Genomic DNA, 19,062 nt, shown 5'->3' with positions numbered 1-19,062 from the left:
CTTGAGCAACCACTCCACTCTGGCTTTTTGAGGGGGAAAGGAGGTAGTTACTTGGAGATAAGAGTCTCATGGTCTCATGGTCTTTCTGCCTGGGATGGCTTTGAACTGTAGTCCTCAGACCTCTGAGTAGCTAGGATTATAGGCATGAGCCCCCAGTGTCCAGCTTCAAAGAAATATTTTCCTCATGAGTCACCATCAAGGAAGTGATATGGAATTGGAAAATTGATCATATCATCAAGGTTTACTCTTGAATCATAGGTTGTCACTTTGTTAATTATTCCTATTTTTCAATTAAGAAAAATTGTTATTCTCTTTGGACTTATTAAATATGACACTTGGAGAGGAAAGCTATAATGTGTATGTTTATTTTAGTAGGACAGCAGAGAATGTTTGAACTTCAAACTCTCAATTTACTCTGTGGAGTCTGGAACCCAGATTTGACCACATATTTTGGTTAATGTAGCTGTCAATCTCAAAATTTAGGATTGAAATGATACCCAAATTTAGTAGCAATCCTTTGCTTTCTTGCCTTCTTTTTTTTTTTTTTTTAGCCGTTTTATCCTTGCAGCGCCCTTGATACTCACAGGGATGGAATAAGAAAAAATGCAGCAATGCTGATCATCGTGCTTAACACCCAAGCAACAAGAGTTAGCTACTGCTGTTTGCTGGCTTTTGTAATTTTTCTTGTTCCATTAGCCATGGATCCATGGAAGAAAAATTGCAAGTCATAATAACTCCTTTCATTTCTATGTCATTTCATAAATTACCTTCCAATCAATGTTATCATTTCAAAACCAGAACATCTTAGTAGCACTTTGACATTGCTTAGATTCCAATGCTGCCTGTAGCTCAGCAACAGTGTGGAACACAGATTTTGATCTTTAATAAGACACAAAGATGGTGCTTTGATCATAACCGCCTACAAAGATGTGCTTTCATTTCAATCAGAAATAAATTGGTCATTCGAAGCCGAGTCTTTACTTACCTCCCTCCGTAGCTAGCAAGAATGAAAAACCTAAGTCTTCCAACTAAAAGATCTTGTAATAACTTTCTTATTTACTTAAGCATTTATTTATTTTTGCCAGTAATGGGGCTTGAAATCAGAGCTTCACTTTCTTGCTTTGCTTTTTCACGTACGGCTGGTGCTCTACCACTTGAACCACAGCTACACTTCTAACTTTTTACTTTAATGGGAGATAAGAGTCTCATGAACTATCCTGTTTGGGCTGGCTTTGAACTATTATCCTCTGTTCCCATCCTCTTACATAGCTAAGATTAATTACAGGTGTGAGTAATTGGATTATTTTTTTAACCAAAGAGATCTTGTGTTCTAATATCTCTCAACTGACAATCATCTGAGTGAATGTGTGACCAAACCAATAAGGCCCAACATCCTAAAGTCACTTCAATATCCTGAAAAAGAAAAGGAAAAGAAATCAAAGGCACAGCTATCCTCATGCTGCTGCAAGGGTACATGCTGGAGAGGAGGAGGAAGGAAGAAATCCAGTGTGGAGGCCTGTTGCAGATGGTCCCAGGCTCTGGAGAGCAGAAGGAAGAAACAGAGTTACACACCTTCTCGTGATATGGCCCTAAGACAATCCAGCCACAGAATGTATAGCCCAGGTATATCATGCCGGCACAGGCACAGAACCGGAGGACTTTGGGCAGCGAGGCTTGCATTGTCAAAATGAGCACCTGGGGAGAAAAAGAAGGTCATGTAATGGCCCAGATGGAAAAATGGGTGCTAGAACCCAAAGAGGTGAGTCTTAATCCCTGCGTTTCTTTCGCGGGGCCCAATGCTTACATTGTATGCTTGGAAGTATCCCAGGTATCTGATGACTCCAATCCACACAAACAGCGTAGATGTGCCAAGAAAAATGCTGCACAAATCATAATTTGTGAGATTCTATGGGGGAAAAAAGATAAATGCAACATTCTAGTCTGCTTGACTTATTTAACTTTCTTTCAACAAATGGGGGAGGGGAATGAGTGTTTCCTTATAGGGGCAACTGTTTTTGGGTTTGGATGGGGGGGGTTGTGGGTTTGTTTTGTTTTGTTGTCGGTTGTGGGGCCTGAACTCTGGGGCCTGGGCACTGTCCCTCACCTCTTCAGCTCAAGGCTAGTGCTCTACCACTTAAGCCACAGCTCCACTTCCTGCTTTTTTCTGCTTATGTGGTGCTGAGTAATCGAACCCAGGGCCTCATGCATGCAAGGCAAGTGCTCTACCACTGAGCCACCTTCCCACCCCAACTAAATGTTTTTTAAAAGATAAAGAAGAATTTAGGACATAATTTAAATGTTTCTTTCTCATTTCCTTTCAGTATTTCAACTGATTGAACTGATTCTTTCCAAACAATATTGTGAAGTAGAAATTGCATTTACCTCTGACCTAAGCATTAAAGAATATATGTTGTGGGCTGGGAAGATGGCTCAGTGGTTGAGCGCTTGCCTTGCATGCCTGAGGCCCTGGGTTCAGTTCCTCAGCACCACATAAGCAAAAAGAAAAAAGCCGGAAGTGGCGCTGTGGCTCAAGTGGTAGAGCGCTAGCCTTGAGCTGAAGAGCTGAGGGACAGCGCCCAAGCCCAGAGTTCAGGCCCCACTACTGGACCCAAAAAAAAAAAAAAAAGAATATATGTTAACAGCATTTAAAAAAAAATCAATTCATTGTTGGTGGGAGTGTAAACTTGCTCAACCACTTTGGAAAGTAGTATGGAGGTTCCTCAAAAGACTCCACATAGAGCTCCCCTATGACCCAGCAATCCCACTTCTGGGCATTTACCCAAATGATCACAAACAAAGCTAGACTAATGCTACCAGCACAACTATGTTTATTGCATCATTATTCACCATAGCTAAGCCCCACAAAGAAAGATAGAAAGAAAGAAGAAAAGAAAGAAGAAAGGAGAGTGGGAGGGAGAGAGGGAGGCAAAGAGGGAGGGAGGGAAGGAGAGAAGTAAGAAAGAGAGAGAGAAAAAGGAAGAAAGAAAAGAGAGAAGGGAGGGAGAGAGAAGGAAAGAAAAAGAAAGGGAAAAAGAGAGAAGAGAGAGAGAGAGAGAGAGAAAGAAAGAAAGAAAGAAAGAAAGAAAGAAAGAAAGAAAGAAAGAAAGAAAGAAAGAAAGAAAGAAAGAAAGAAAGAAAGAAAGAGAAGAAAGAGAAATTCTAAGTGGCACTAAAAAGATGATTATGACTCTAATAGAAGTGCAATGAGACTTCTAATAAAAGTGCAATGAGACACAATGTACTGCTTGTTATAAGCTTGCCACTCTTGAGACCCCACGGCCTGCAGTTGCACAGGCTGAAGAAAGTTTCACAGACAAATGAAAAGGTGGAACAGAAGCACAACTTTGAGAGCCAACAAGTTATCCTGGAAGAGTAGCATCAGGGCCAGAGCTCAGACAGAGGGATTCCCTGGAGGCCCTGTTACAGGGAGGCCACCACATCCAAAGGGAAGGCCTAGGAGGTAAACAGGTTTGTATCAGCAAGGCAGACACTTCCAGAAAAAAAGTCATTGTGGCAGCTGTGTAGACAGATTTTAAAAGACTAAAGACACACTTGAGGGTAGGGATGGGATTGGGAAAGCTGGGGGAGAGCAATGGAAGGGGTGACATGGTCAGGATGCACTGTACTCATCATCTGACCCATTGTATTGAAACACCTTTGTACAACTGCTTTAAAGTTTTTTTTTTAATTGCAAAAACACTGAAGACAAGAAAACAGTAAGGAGGTTAAAACCGGGCCAGAGAAGACAAGAAAGCCAGAGACAGAGAAGTGCATGCACTGTAGAGTGAGGAATTCTGCTCATGATGATGGACCACCCCATGAGAGGGAGGATCAGAAATGAGTCACAAGATCGAATCAACTCATTGCACAACAGTGTCTGTGGATACAGACACTCAATGCTCCTGCCTTCCTCCATCAATCAGGGCACCAGTGTCACAGATTGCCACCACTGAGGCCCACCTACATTCAGGGGCACTGATTGATTTGTGGGATACTTAGTCCTTCAGCAACTGAAGCAAACATGAAAGCCAAGAGCCAATCTACTTGAACTTCAGTTACTCTTCTGAAGATGCCACACCTTTTCTATAGGGTCCTATAAGACTGGCACAGGCCACCAGCTTCCTTATCCCCTAGCCAAGAAAGCAGCTGAAAGTATGAGGGAAGAATGTGGGTATGGGGAAAGAGCAAGCCCGAGAATCAAACTACCCTCAGGAAGGACATTGTACCTTGGAGATGCCTGAGGCCACCTGGAAGAATCACAAGTGATTTTGAATGTCTTGCCCCTTACCTTGACTGTAATTTCCATTTTCAAGATGGATCCAATAATGGTCATCAGGTCGCTGATAATCACCAGGACATACCACCCGCTGATGAACTCCCACTGGTCAGCATCACACACACGTCGCTTGTACTTCTCCAGGAAGAAGGTTTCAAGTCTCTGCAGCAAATATTCAAAAATTCTTTCTTATGAACCACCCAGCCCTCTGGAAGGAGAGGCAGTGCTTCTCCCTGTGTTACCTTTTCCAGATGGATGGATCATTTCACACATGTGAAATAAACTTTCCTTTATCATGTGTGCACCTGCTAATCAAACTAAAAATGAAATGCCCATGCTCTGACTCTAACTGATGCTCACCAGCTAACTCGTGGTATCTCCCACATACTTTATGTTTTCAATTCATTTGAACCAACAGCACCCTATAAACTAGGTGCTAGCAAGCCCTGTCACCCAGTTAAGGGAACTGAGGTACAGAGTCTAAGCCTGGACCTGAGGAGGTACTCTCCTTGTTGTCTCCCTCTCTCTGGAAGAAACAGGACCTGAACTTTGGACTCAGAATATCAAGAAGGTTGGAAGAGCCAGGCATTGGTGGCTCATCCCTGTAGCTACTCAGGTGGCTGAGATATGAGGATCGCTGGGCAGGAAAAGTCCATGAGATTCTTATGCCCAATTAAGCAGCAAAAAAGTACAAGTAGAGATGTGGCTCAAGTGGCAGAGCACTTGTCTTAAGTGGAAAGGCTAATCAAGAGCACATGACCCTGTGTTCAAGCCCCAGTATGGGCACAAATAAAAGAAGGTTGGAGGCAGACAAGAGAAGTGGGTAGATATTTACAAATCAGCTTGACCAAAGTCCTCCATCAAGGAAAATAGGTATAGACTATTTCCTTGCTACACAATGGCATTCCCACAACTTCCCATTTCCTCTGATTCGTAGGACTTCACATGAATGCCACAGCTGGAAGAAGATCGGTGGGGAGCTGAAGCATAGATTCATAGGAGCCCCAAAGGTTAAAAGGTCAGATGAAATTTGAGAAGAATTTTTCAACTATTTTAAATATAGAATTAAAGTATTTTAAGTTCATTAGAGTCTGTCCTTTCCTGTCAAAATGAACTCTGATTTGAAGACATGCTGTTACTTTTCTTTTGAGATAATTCCTGCAGCTAAAAGAATATCATTTATTCTAGAAACATCCAAAAGATCAAGAGTTCACCACTCACTGTGAAGCACCTGGATGTACTCCCTAGCTCAGACTTAAGCAGGTAAATTATCTGGTCTGCCCTGACACACCCAGAGCCCTTTTCTTACTTCCTGTGCTTGAAGTGCTTTATATAGGGCCTCATATAGGGCTTCATATATAGGGCCATCACTTAAAGGAATTTAAGTGTGTCCAAGGGTACCAGAAGGCCAGAGTAGCCCAATATCGGTCAGAGAGCCTTGAGGTGGAGACTAAGAGGGAGGGGGTAAACGCAGACAGGCTTACCTTTTGTAACCTCAGAGCAAGAACAATGGATCTTGTGCACAAGATAAGAGATGCCAGGCAAATGGCAATGACAGATGCGTCAAAGAGCAGGACATACTGAGTATTTTTCTGAACTGAAGAACAAAACAGAAAGCACATGTTAAACACACCTACACTGAGAATCATCTTCAAGCAAAATGGCTAGCTGAAAGGAACTGTAAATGAGAAAAACGTTTTGTCTGTAGCTAAAAGGAAATGGTAAGTATCAGAAACAACTCACACTACATTCATTCCCAGGTCCACAAATAAGGTAAATCCAGTCTCTGCGGTGAACAGGAATGCATTTGAAAATATACGAATTGTCAATAAATACACAAAAAGATGCATTTATAAATCTTTACTGTAGCTCTCTGCTCTCTCTGCTCTTTTCTAGCTCTTTCCTCTCTCTTTCCCAGCTCTCTCTCTTTCCCAGGCCTTTCCCAGCCGCGTGGAGTGCCAACCTTGCCTGGTCCCAGAAAGTCTATTGAATAAACCTACCCCTTACCTGAATAGCATGCGTGGTACTGTTCTTACTCAGCTACCTCTTTTTTAAAAACCTAACATAATTGGTGCCGTGACTCGGATAAAGGGCTTAAAGTCAGGATAGCTGGGATTCCTCTCTGGTTTTTTTCCTCTTTTTTCTTTTTCTGTTTGTTTTTCCCTTTTTGCTCTGAGGAATACCCACAGTTCTGACAGCCTTTTGCAAACCGGTCTGTCTGCTGCAGACACAGCGCATCGATACCATTGCTGCCTTCACATCCACGTCCACACCACTTCTCTACTCTGGTGAGTGAAACTACTCTCTACGCCTCTCTGTTGCTCAGTCTCTTCCAGACATGGCGCCACGCCAGAGAGCTCCTATGGCTTTTAGCTGAAAGACTGGTCACCTCTGAAGCCGAGGACGCTTGGTTTTGGGGGCTTGGCCATTTCTCTCTAGAGGGCTCTGGGGGAAGTCGGGACGCCGCTTCTGCCTGGTCAGCTCTCCTTCACTCACCAGACTGACTCTCCTACTCATTTAATGGGGTGCTGCAAGTGATGCCTGAGCCATGAAACCCCTTTGAAATGCCTCCTGCTTTCCCTGGAAAGCCAGAGCGCCTCATTTTTATGCCATTCTCAGATGTAGACAGTTTTTGCCACTGCAATGGTAAATGGTCAGAAGTCTGTTTACTTTCAGGTTCTCTTTGCTCTCTCTCTGCCATTCATGTCCAACTTTCCCTATCTCTCCCTTTCTCTTTTCTACATTTTGGCTTGTGCCCTGAAGAGTGCAATGCAGGCTGGGTCCCGGGGACCCCCCGCCAGGTTCCCCCTCAAAGGCTAGCCAATGTAGGCTTGATCTATGTGTTCAGGCTTTCTTTGCATTTTTTTCAGAAATTTGCTGTCTTGAGTTCACCACCTTGGCCACGTGGTGGGTTAAGGGTTTGGCCCCATCTGACCCTTAACCTTCCACCAAGCTTGCTACTCCATCCAGCTATTCTAAGGTGCCTTGCTAACAAGTTGCTCTTTTCACAGGCCCTGGTAACTGAGGCCCAACCATCTGATATGCTTTGTTAGCAAAGATGTCTAAACATTGTTGTCAAAATTTTAGATTTTGAGTTTCCTTTTTTGTTTTGTGTTGTGTATTCTACTGACTACATGGTTCTAAAATACTGGGCATATCTGTGCTAAAATTCTCATCACATCTCATGAGTTTTGTCATTTCAGAATATTTGTCGGTCAATTCTTGATAAGAGCCAGGTAAGCTCTACTTATTCTACTTGATCTCCTTGTTGCTTTAATTGGAAATAATAAAGGGCTTTTGTGGCAAAGATTTCAGTTCAAAGCCAACCTGGGCTGAAAAATCCCTAAGACTCCATCTCCCAACTAACCTGCAAAGAGCCAGGCTGGAAGCATGGCTCAAGACTCTTATCTCTAACCAGCCAAACAAACACTGGAAGTGCTATTGTAACTCAACGTGGTAGAGCACTAGCCTTGAGCAGAAGTGCTCAGGGACAATGCCCAGGCCTTGAGTTCAAACCTCCTTGAATACCAACTGGGACAAGCCATCCTAGCAACGAGCGCCTAGACTCAGCCAGTCTGGGGAACAAGGGAACATGGAGAAGAGTAAGAGGAGATGATGTCACATCAGCTATTTTGTGCCTGCCCTTTCCAAATTAACCAGAGCCGGGAGGTCAGTGGAAGTAAGAAGCCTGCCCATCCAATGTCTATACCTGTCTACCTATTAACCGAACAGGAATTTATATTCTTGCCTTTGTCACCTGACTTCTCTACCTAGTCGCCAGATGTCAGAAGTAGCTAGGGACATTTCTACCAACACTTTCAGCCCCAAGTCCTTCCTCTTGCCATTTATTTGCTCTCTAGTATTTTTTTTTCCAGCCCCTCAATGCTCATGAGACTTCTCCAGACTTCATCTAAGGACTCATGCCACCAAGGGACAGCTGCTGCTCACTGCCTTTTCTGGGAGGGGACCAAATTCCAGCCTTTTACTCCTATTGTCGACGCCCCTTGTCAGCAGGAAGTAGCCAGAGAGAATCTGCACTCTATTTCATGATTATTAAAAGGCTGGAATGTAAGGTCCAATCCTGGATGGCGAGCAGACTCCACCCTCCTTGCAGCAAAGTCTCCACCTAGTACCTGCGTTACCTAGGCAACTGGGACACCTGGAAGAGGTCACATCTGAATTTGATGTGGCCACACCTTTCTCCGCCCATACCCTAGATAAGGCCTAGCCCAGGCCCAGAAGCTCCCTCACTGCTCTTTTCTAGCTCTTTCCTCTCTCTTTCCCAGGCCTTGCCCAGCCAGGTGGAGTGCCAGCCTGGCCTGGTCCCAGCAGGTCTACTGAATAAACCTACCCCTTACCTGAAAAAAAAAATCTTTACTGTAGAACACAATTAAGTAGAATGTGACCCATTTTTCTCTATTCAAAAGGTTAAAACCTCTAACATACTCTGAGATGCTTTACTTAAAAACATTAACTACAGACATCCAGTCTGCAATTCAAGTCTGCCACACTGAGCCAGGTGCAGGCTCACACCTGTAATCCCAGGTACTCAGGAGTCTGAGGTCATGATTTGAAGCTATCCCAGGCAGAAAAGTGAGAGTCTTATCTCCAATTAACCATGAAAAGCAAGAAATGAAGCTATGGCCTAAGTGGTAGAGTACCAGCCTTAAGTGAAAAAGTCAACCAACTGGAAGTGGCACTGTGGCTCAAGTGATAGAGCTCTAGCTCCTGGACAGCACTCAGACCCTTAGTTCAAAGCCCTATGGCTGTATGTATGTATTTGAAATACATAGTCCCAAGGAGATTGTGTCAGAGAGAGATGGGCCTGTAGTCTTAGTATCTCGCAGACCTCATAGCGCCATCCCACGCTCCAAATACTCTCACCTGCCCGATTCCCACTTTCTCTCTCTCCCTTGCAGTCCTTGCTTGTGCCTCAGGGACTTGGCACACCTGGTTTCTCTGACAGAAAACAGCAGCTCTTCCCTCCACACAATAGGTTCCAATTATTTGTTTCATCATCAGGTTTCAGATTAAAAATCTGAACAAAACTCCCATCTCTGTTAGTCCCACCTATATTCTTTCATAGCCCATGACTATACACATGGTTGATCCCGTTCATTCTCCTCTGTGTGCCAGCCACTGAACTTCACAATGACATCCTCAGAGACATCACAGGATGGAGTACCGACACAGGACAGTACGGGGGTGGGTGGGGGGGACATGGCATCTGGAGCCCCATAGCCTGGGTACACTCAGAAGGTGGGGAGCATCAGGAAAGCTGCTTAACTTCTGAGTCTCCATTTCCTCATCTGGAAAGTGGCAATAATAATGAAATCCATATCATAGGCCTACTGTGAAGATGACACAAGTTCTTTCCTAGAGAAGCCCTAGGAAAATAATACCAGACACGTATTGTGCTCGAGTGTGTGTATGTGTATATGTGTGTGTGTGTGTGTGTGTGTGAATATGTGTGTTGTGTGTATCTGTCTGTCTGTCCTGGGCATCCGGGCCCTATACACTGAGCTTTTATACTCAAGGCTAGCACTGTACTACTTAAGCCACAGCTGCACTTCCAGGGGTTTTTTTCTGCTTAATTGGAAATGAGTCTCATAGACTTTCCTGCCTGGGCGGGCTTTGAACTGCAATCCTTGGATCTCATACTCCTGAGTAGCTAAGATTATAGGTATGAGCCACCAGTGTTCAACTGTGCTCAGTATTTTATCATTCAATATCCATCTTTGCACCATGGTTGGCAGTATGACACCAGGGCCCTGAGCAGGGTACAAATATGACATTGTGGTTTTTATAACAAGCTTTCCTCATGCTCACAAATAAGAGAAGAGCTTCACACAGAATATGAGAAGACCACTGAATCATCTCCAAGAGAATTTAAGACAATCTAGACCAAGTCAGAAGCAGAGAAAGAGGAGAAAACAGAGTTAGAGATGAAAGTGTAAGAGTCACACCCTGCTCCCAATTGGACCTAGAGAAAAAGACAACCGAGACTGGCTCCTATCTTGGGTAAACTGAGTTCAAGCTGGACAATCATGCCAGGGTATCTTGGTGATGACTGAAGCCATCGATGTGGACAGATACACAGAGAACCAGCAGCCTAGAGAGGATGGGGGTGGGAGCATCCATGTTTGAGAATTCGAAGATGATCTCAGGAAACAGGTGGGCAAGAAAGTCCAGGGGAGTGTTGTACCCAACGGGACACCCCAACACTCAGTCAATAGGCTAGGAGCCTTTATTGCCCCATAGCAACTGCCTCCAATTTGCAGAGCTTTGGAGCGTAGCCCCCACATGCGGACCTGCCGAGTATTTAAGGGCACACACCACACACAGGTGCCATTTTTGCAATAAACCAGAGCAAGCAAGCTGGGGTACAGAAGCGAGAATTGTGCAGGTAGCAGGAATTTGGTGGTTATGCTTGGTTCACCTCTCACCCATTTCTCAGAATCTGTGGAGGGAAGGCTTGATTCCGGTTATTCAGGTCACTGAGCCTTCGGTGTCACCTCTGGCCTGGTGAGTCCCCACTCCCTCCTTATGGCGGATACTGATTGTCTTACTACTATTTACTGAATTCCAGTAACCCCGTGTTTAACCCCTTAACTTACTTCAAGGCTTTATCTTTGGAATTGTCCCTTTAATGACTAACCTGGAGTTTCTCTCTACAAAGAGGTTCTGCCTTTAATGTTTTGCCCTATGCTTAATAATCAATATTTTTGTTCTGTCTCCGGTTTCCCATTTTGCATTCTTTTTGTGGGGTTCACCACAAGGATACAAGCCTGGGGACACATGTGCTTCAGGTGTATTTGTGCGCCGCACAATCAGCAACACCTAGCTGGAAAGGCATCTGAGAAAATGCCAGACAGTTCCCATTGTTCAATGAGCCACCCTGGATGAAGGACAGAGGAAAAAGTGGTAGGTGATGAGCAGAGCTGGAACTCATCAAGCCACTGATTTAACTCTTCTAAGCTTCAGAAGCCTCAGCTACAAAGCAGGGAAGGCAAGAGACAGACAGCCCCTACCTCCCACAAGTCCTGAGGGCAGGTGAAATGGTACTGGAATTTATCTCTAGCCATTTTGGATTTAAGAAAACTCAAGCTGTGCTGAATTTCATTTGTACATAACAAAAGGACTTTTCCAAAACAAATAACTTTCCTTGGACCTGTGGACCAGGGGCCTGAGGAAATAAGGGAAGATAGGGCCAAAATCTTATGAAATGCAACAGCATGGGGCACTTTTTCTTTCTGACCAATACCTAGAACAGAAATCTCTAAAACTATTTGTATTGGTTGTCCTTTATAGATAAGCAAACTTATAGTCCCAAAAGGCTAAATAAACCCTCCTAACTGACAATCCAGTAGGGTATTCTGGGGTTTTTCTTTTTTAATCAGCTTTGTTTTGTTTTTCATTTCTGGCAGTATCAAGGTTTGAACAAGGCTTCATGCAGGCAGCTTGCTTACTCAGCTGCAATCTACCAATTGAGTCACACCTCCAACCTGAGTTGTATTTTTTTCAGTTGTTTGCTTGTTTGCTTCGAGATGCAATCTAATAAACTTTTCTGCCTAGGATGGTTTTGATCTGCTATTCTCCAGATTTCAGTCTTTTCAATCGCAAGGATTACTACCAGGAGCCATTGGTACTTGGATTTTGTTTGTTCTGTTTTATTTTTTCCCTTGAATTATTGAAAAGACTAGTTTGGTGTGTTAAAAAAAAAAAGTATTTTTAGAAACAAAGTAATGACTTTCTTACTCCACAGAAACTGTTACTCTATAGGAATGTCCTCCAAACCAAACAAACTACTGTGCTTATAAATTCAAGCTAGACGAAGTAAATAGGAACATACGCCACAGTCATCAAAGGCCAGATGAGATTTGCAAGTGAGAAGAAATCTTTGCTTTGAGGTTGTATAAGGGTACAAGAAGCTGTAGGGTCGGGAAAAGACCTCAGAACATTTTGGAAATGGCAGAAGGAACCCACTAGGGGCTGGCCCTGCCTTTGTCTCAGTTTCCCCAAAGCCAGGGTTCTATCAGCCCACCAAACAGATACACCTACAAGGGCAAAAACCTAGTTCCCAAACTGGTTTCTAAACTTCAGCCTTAAGGCTTTCCTGTCCCTCACTTTAAATACATTCTAGTGATGAGCATAAACATGTTAGTGACTTTTCTTAGCCTTTGGAGAGGTTTGTATTTCTTCCTGTTGGCCACAAGAGGGAGCCAGAGATCCCAACTACTGCTCTGGCAACAAGTTTAATCAACCAGTTGATTCCATCATTTGATCACACAATGACATTTTATATGCGACAAGAGCTAGTTCTTCTCATAGAAAATATCTGAAGTCTATACTTGGGCTTGATTTGGGGTCTGAGAGAAACGTGTCTATAAGAGAGAAACCACTTTTCACAGACAACCAAAACTGTGTATTCTAACACAAATTTTTTTTTAAAAAATCAAAATAATTAGGCTATAGTATACAACCAAAAGGTAGAAAGACACAAGTCAGACCCAATTGAAAACAAATTTGATTCAAACTACAAACCACTGACATATTACATTTTATTTTATTCTGAGAATCTGGCCAGAGGGAAGTTTATTACTTAAAGCTTATCAAATAAAAAATATTGACTATCCATCATTTCCATGGCTGAAACTCTCCTTAGGTAAACAGAACAAGATCCATGTAGCCATTTTAACTGTGTGGATTACAAAGTCCTCTGCTGCACATTTGTACAGACAGTACTCTGACTCTAAGGCCTTCATTCTTGTCTACTGTCAAAGGCTTAGATCAAAACATGTTCTCTCCAAGAATCATCCTACATTTCCTGCTTCTGTCTCTAGATTTGTCCTCTGTTTTCTTGTCCCTCAGAACTTTTGTGCACTCCCTCCATTTACCCAACCCATATCATACAGAGACTCAACAACATGGCCACCTCTCCAAAACATTGCTCCTTGCTTCAAAGAGCCCAGCAATTCACAGGTGCCCACCTTGCTCATGGTGCTTTGCTTTCATATTAGCTGATTTCATATTCAGCACACTGGAAGGAATTATTATACCTGCTAGGTAGCATTATTACCCTCATTTCATACAGAAAGATTCTGAAACAGAGAACTTGAGAAATATAGTCAAGCCAGGTGCCTCATGCCTGTAATCTTAGCTATTCAGGAGATTGAGATCTGAGGATTACATCCAAAGCCAGCCTGGGCAGGAAAGTCTATGAGACTTATATTTCTAATTAACCTCCCAAAAAGCCGGAGTAAAGCTGCTACTCAAGTGGTAGAGCACTAGCCTTAAGCAAAAAAGCTCAGAGACAGCTCCAGGCCCTGAGTTCAAGCCCCAGAATATGCACAAAGGAACGAGAGGAAAAAGAAGAAATAGAAGGAAGGAAGGAAAAAAGAAAGGAAAGTGTTCAGGATTCCAGGCATGGCAAATAAACCCAGGAACCAAACACCTGTATTCCTAACTTCCCAGTCCTACTACCTCTTCCAAGAGATATGTAATAAATGTTTGCTGTAATAAATGTTTTGCTGTATTAAACAAAAGTACATAGCTGTGAACATGCTCCATGTAATCTCATATTCAATATGGCTTTCCAGAACTCTTTTTTCCTATTACCATGTAGACCAGCCAATTAAATCCTCCAAATTCCAAAATACAGTGTTAGAAAAACAAAACAAAAAAACAAAAAAAACAAACAAACATCCCCTGGGCCACAGGGCCAGGTATGGTGCATACTCACTGGATCCAGATATGTTCAAGGCTCTACAGTCCTCAATGTTGGCGTCACTGTCGAAGTAGATTTTGATTTTGCCACTATGAGCTTTATTATCGAAGGTAATCTGGAGATACAAGGAGAGTGAGAGATTATAGCTCAGCAAAAGATAAGACACATTAGAGCAACTATGCTTTAAAACTCAGCCTGATCCAAAGAGAATCATACTGATGAGAATGTCTCCGTTATGGGATTTCTTCACAGTTTTATTAATGAAGAAAAGTTTGCAGGGTAAATACAGGATGCCCTACCAAATTTAGGATTTCAGCTCTCTAGTTTAGAGGAATCCTAGAGCAACGTAGCTGACCAGTCCCAGGAACTAAAATAAGAATGCACCAATCTTTGACAAGAGAACCCATTGCCCTTAATTATTCTACTGAATGGAACTGAAGGACACCTTCTATCAATTCAGTCTTTGGATATAAAAACTTAGGTTTTTATTAGTCTGAAAACTCTGTTTGCTTCCAGAGCTATGTACAATGCTTTTGGAAATGGCAGAATTATTCCAAACAAAGATAGTCAATTGTCTTTAACCCTTCCACATTAAAAAGCTAAATTAATCATCTGAATCATGTAAAGTTTACAGGTGATATAAGCTGCATACTGAGTTGTTCATAGGGTGGACCTATTAAAACAATTCCAAGATTTCACAGCTAAAAAGATTCAGAGAGCTGGATGTGGGGTGATCCACTTCACACCTCTCTGAGTACTGCTGAAAACAAGTCATGTTATTGCAATCCAACAACATCACGAAGACCAAACCAGACATCCAAAGAGTTAAACTCCACCAGCCCCATTTCTCTATGCAGGGCAGCTAGCACAGGTCTCTGCTGACACTGCCAAACACTTTCCCCTAGAAGAGCCCCCTGAAGTATTTCCCTTAAGCCTTCAGAACTTTAAGTAGAGCAAAATATAAAGGACAAAATTTTAAGAAAGAAAGGAAGGAAGGAAGGAAGGCAGGAAGGCAGGAAGGCAGGAAGGAAGGAAGGAAGGAAGGAAGGAAGGAAGGAAGGAAGGAAGGAAGGAAGGAAGGAAGGAAGGAAGGAAGGAAGGAAGGAAGGAAGAATCCAGAGCATCTGACTTAAGGCACACTGTCGACCAAATTATGAACAAAGCCATCAATGCCCTTGACTTTGGGCGCTCACTCCTCCTCCTCTCCTGTCCCTATTCTCATCACACTAGGCATTCCCAGCGCTGCTGCTCACCCAGGGAGGTTAACCTCCGTCTCCTCAGCCACCAATGTCACATACTGCAATTTCAATGTGTCCCCCCACTCCCAATGCAAACTGGATGGGGAGGTGAGGCCTACTAAGAGACAGCGAGGTCTTGCTATGACATGACTAGAAAGCCTCCCCCAGAAGCAGCACCTTGGTCTTGGCCTGCCAGTCTCCAGAACTGGAGGGGACGTGAACTTCTCTTGTTTGTAAATCACCTAATCTGTCATATTCTGTTATAGCAGCAGAGAAAAAGAAACAAAGAAAGAAAGAAAAAAAGAAAGGCAACAGAAACTGCAGAAGATCAGGAAGGCAGCTTGCAGATGGGCAGCCTTAATGCCTGTGCTTCCTGCCCAAACAATGAAGAGAAAACTGTTTCCGCACACGCAGGCCTTCGCAGGCCTTCGGACTGAGCTGAGTAGTTTCAACGTTGAGGTTCCAAATTGTCAAGGCAAACCTTCTTCCAGAGCTGGAAAAAAGCATCGTCATGATGTCATAGAGGAATGGGAGGCTAATGGCAATTCTGAAAACTGTTTCAAGTCATACATCTGGTCTGTAAAAATTGGGACCTACTTGTTCCCATCTACAGAAGTAGCAGGCTCTCTGGAACAATGACACCGCAAATGATTAGTAAACATGACCAAATCTAGGATGGTGTGATTTCCACTTTTTACCTACTAAAGCGGTACGGAAGAATATGTAAAGTGAAATGAATAGGAAAGGGAATATGAAAACCTAGTGAAGCAAACATTTAGCTGGGCATTTAGCTGGCTCACGCCTGTAATCCTAACTACTCAGTAGGCAGAGATCTAAGGATTGTGGTTTTTGAAGCCATGGTTTTTTCTTTCTTGGTATTGCTTATAATGTAATTATAATGTACTATGTGATTTGTTGTTGTTGTTTCTTTGGCATGTTCCTCTCCCCACATATAACCCCTGTTTTCACTGTATTTGATTTCGGTGCCCTGCATTTTATATATACACTTTTTTAATTTGGAGAGGGGAAGGGAAAAAACAAAATGCTTAAATAGGGATACAGGTTGACCCATTGTAACAATGAGATGTATAAGACTCTATGTTGAAAACGAACTTTACAACTTTGTGGGGGGCGAGGGTAGGGAGGAAGTTGTAGAGGTGGGAGGGAAGGGGTGGGAGGAAAAAACAAAGGAGGAGGCAACAATGCTCCATAGGAAATGTACTCATTACCATGCTCATGTAACTGTAACCCCTCTGTACAGCGTTTTTACAATCACAAAACGTACAAAAAAATAGTCCATGAGACTCTTTATCTACAATTAACTACCAAAAAGCCAGAAGTGGAGCTGTGGCTCAGGTGGTAGAGTTCCAGCCTTGAGCAAAAATATCTAAGGTACAGCATCTATGCCCTATGCATGTGCATGCGTGCACGCAAACACACACACACACACACACACACACACACACACACACACACACGATACTTGCCTTATTTCGAAAGACATAACAATCTGGTAACTCGCGGGACTGAATTGCCTGTAGGTCAATGCCTTTGAGGTGAAAGGAGATTTCAACTTGTAAGAGCCTAAATAAAATATATGAAAAGATGTGAGTGACCATCATCTGACAATTCTATTCTCCTTGCTCACCCAACTCTTCTCTCCTGGGAGAGAGGACTTGAGCATGTACTTACCGATAAAATTCCAGTTTGAAGAAAGGGAGTTGCTTCCAGTCCTCGGGCCCATTCAAGAGAGCCTGCAGGTCTAAGTGAATGCAGCCTAAGGCGTGGAAGAACAAACAAAGACTACTTCACATTTCAAGGCCAAAACAGACAGGCAAAGTAGTGAGATATGTAGAAAGTTTCCAAATATCTCCCCAGAAAAATACTAATTATATACAACAAGAAAATGAAGACTTTTCAGTGAGCAAAGCTGACATGCCAGTCACAAGATGAACTGAGGACACAGAGCTTCTGTGGTACCCCTGCCCCAAATGCATGAGGAAATAGCAATGCTCCCTCATAGTAAGAGACAGTCAAAATTGTATTTGTCAAGATTATGTGGAGGGCATGGCTTAAAAGGCAGAGCACTTGGGGGCTGGAAAGGTGGCTCAGTGGTAGAGCGCTTGCCTTGCATGGATGAGGCCCTGGGTTCGATTCCTCAGCACCACATAAGTAAAAAGAAAAAAACTGGAAGTGGTGCTGTGGCTCAAGTGGTAGAGCGCTAGCCTTGAGCTGAAGAGCTGAGGGACAGCGCCCAGGCCCAGAGTTCAGGCCCACGACCAGACCCAAAAAAAAAAAAAAAAGGCAGAGCACTTACCTAGCATTTGCAGGCCCTCAGTACAATCCTTAGTCCCTCCTCCCCCATCACACACACACACACACACACACACACACACACACACACACACACACACACACACACACACACACACACACAAAATTCAAGATCAGTCAGGCACCCAGTGGCTCACTCCTATAATTCTAGCTATTCAGGAGGCTGAGATCTGAGGATCATGGTTTAAATCCAGCCCCAGGCAGGAAAGCCCCTGAGATTCTTATCTCCAATTAACTCCCAGAAAAGCCAAGATTAGAACTGTAGCTCAAGTGGTAGAGGGCCGTCTGTCAGTCTTGAGCAAAGAAGCTCAAGGATAACATCCAGGCCCTGAGTTCAAACCCCAGGACTGGCACACACAAAAACTCAACATCATAAAAGAAAGAAATACATATTCAAGTAACTTTATCTTAGTCCAGATGAAAAGATCAAGATGTGATAGCTCATTTTGATATGTGATCCTAACTGGAGAGGGTAGGGGCAAAATATGGTTTGGTTTTAAAGAGCCAAAGGACAGCAAATGATGTGTGGAGAAGGCTTGTAGATTGTAGTGTTAACTCATCATTTTGAGTACCAGACAGTGGTTACAGGGAGATGGTCTTGTGTGGAAGATATGCACACTGAAGAATTTAAAGAAACAGCATGATGGCATTCAGGAGAAACATTTATACATAGCATTAATGAGAACGAACCTCCCACGAAGTTTATTTTATTACTGTGTGGCTCAACACTGGTGCCTTCTGGAGCAGGAAGGCAGGAAGGCTGCAGGTGCACCTCTGCCATGGTCAGGAACATGTGTGGCAGAACTCGTGTGAGATGCACTTGGCAGACCCCCTCAGGCTAGCCTGTGCCTTCCTGGGTCAGTGTGTGGCATGGAGAAGCCAGGGCCCTCCAGGATCTCAGGACACTCCAGTACACACAGTACCCTGTAGGCAGTGTGCGAGAGTCTTCTGCGTCTTCTCATTTATTGCACCATTCTGTTTGATCTTCAAAGTGACTTTGTGAGATAAGTACCATGGTTACCCTTTACAGATGAACAAAACAAGGCAGGAAGCTTCCTTAATGCCACACAAGTAGTTTGTGTTTATCCAACACTTAAATCTACCTGGTTTTTTGGTTCCAGATCCTGTTTCCCTGGGGAGTGACTTCTGAGCATATGTGTAGTTTTAGTACTGAGGATCAAACCCAAGGCCATGTGGATGCCAGACAAGCACTTTGTCCCTTGAGCCAGGCCCCTCTTCCAGCCCATGTGGTTTTATATGTTGTTTTTGAGACAAAGTCTCTGTTTGTCAGGGTTAGCCTCAAATTCTGCTTTCTCCTGCCTCTACCTCCCGAGTGGCAGAAGTTACAGGTATATGCCACCACCATGTCTAAAAGCCTGGCTTTTAAAACATTGAAGAGTTAGGCTCCCTCCTTAACACTCATTCATTTCTTCAGGGAATATTTGCTGAAACAAGCCAGGCCCTGTACTAGGCACTGAGGGTAAAGC

The 19,062-nt window shown here is 43.4% G+C and overlaps 1 protein-coding gene across 2 annotated transcripts in view; it reads right to left on the bottom strand.

The window, feature by feature from the left end:
- Positions 1-19,062, bottom strand: part of Mcoln2 (mucolipin TRP cation channel 2) — a 54,596-nt gene that overhangs the window by 10,089 nt on the left and 25,445 nt on the right. For both annotated transcript variants that reach the window (XM_042678532.1, XM_042678541.1), the window contains 7 exons: positions 16,934-17,018; positions 16,729-16,825; positions 14,019-14,118; positions 5,761-5,873; positions 4,289-4,438; positions 1,805-1,906; positions 1,573-1,695 (listed from right to left, as the gene is read on the bottom strand). In XM_042678532.1, coding sequence (XP_042534466.1) covers positions 1,573-1,695; positions 1,805-1,906; positions 4,289-4,438; positions 5,761-5,873; positions 14,019-14,118; positions 16,729-16,825; positions 16,934-17,018 — 770 coding nt within the window. The remainder of the gene's footprint in view (positions 1-1,572; positions 1,696-1,804; positions 1,907-4,288; positions 4,439-5,760; positions 5,874-14,018; positions 14,119-16,728; positions 16,826-16,933; positions 17,019-19,062) is intronic.

The sequence above is a fragment of the Dipodomys spectabilis genome, unplaced genomic scaffold, assembly GCF_019054845.1.
Source record: "Dipodomys spectabilis isolate Male_0828 unplaced genomic scaffold, ASM1905484v1 ptg000002l, whole genome shotgun sequence".
NCBI lineage: Eukaryota > Metazoa > Chordata > Mammalia > Rodentia > Heteromyidae > Dipodomys > Dipodomys spectabilis.
This window is presented reverse-complemented; position numbering and strand designations above follow the sequence as displayed.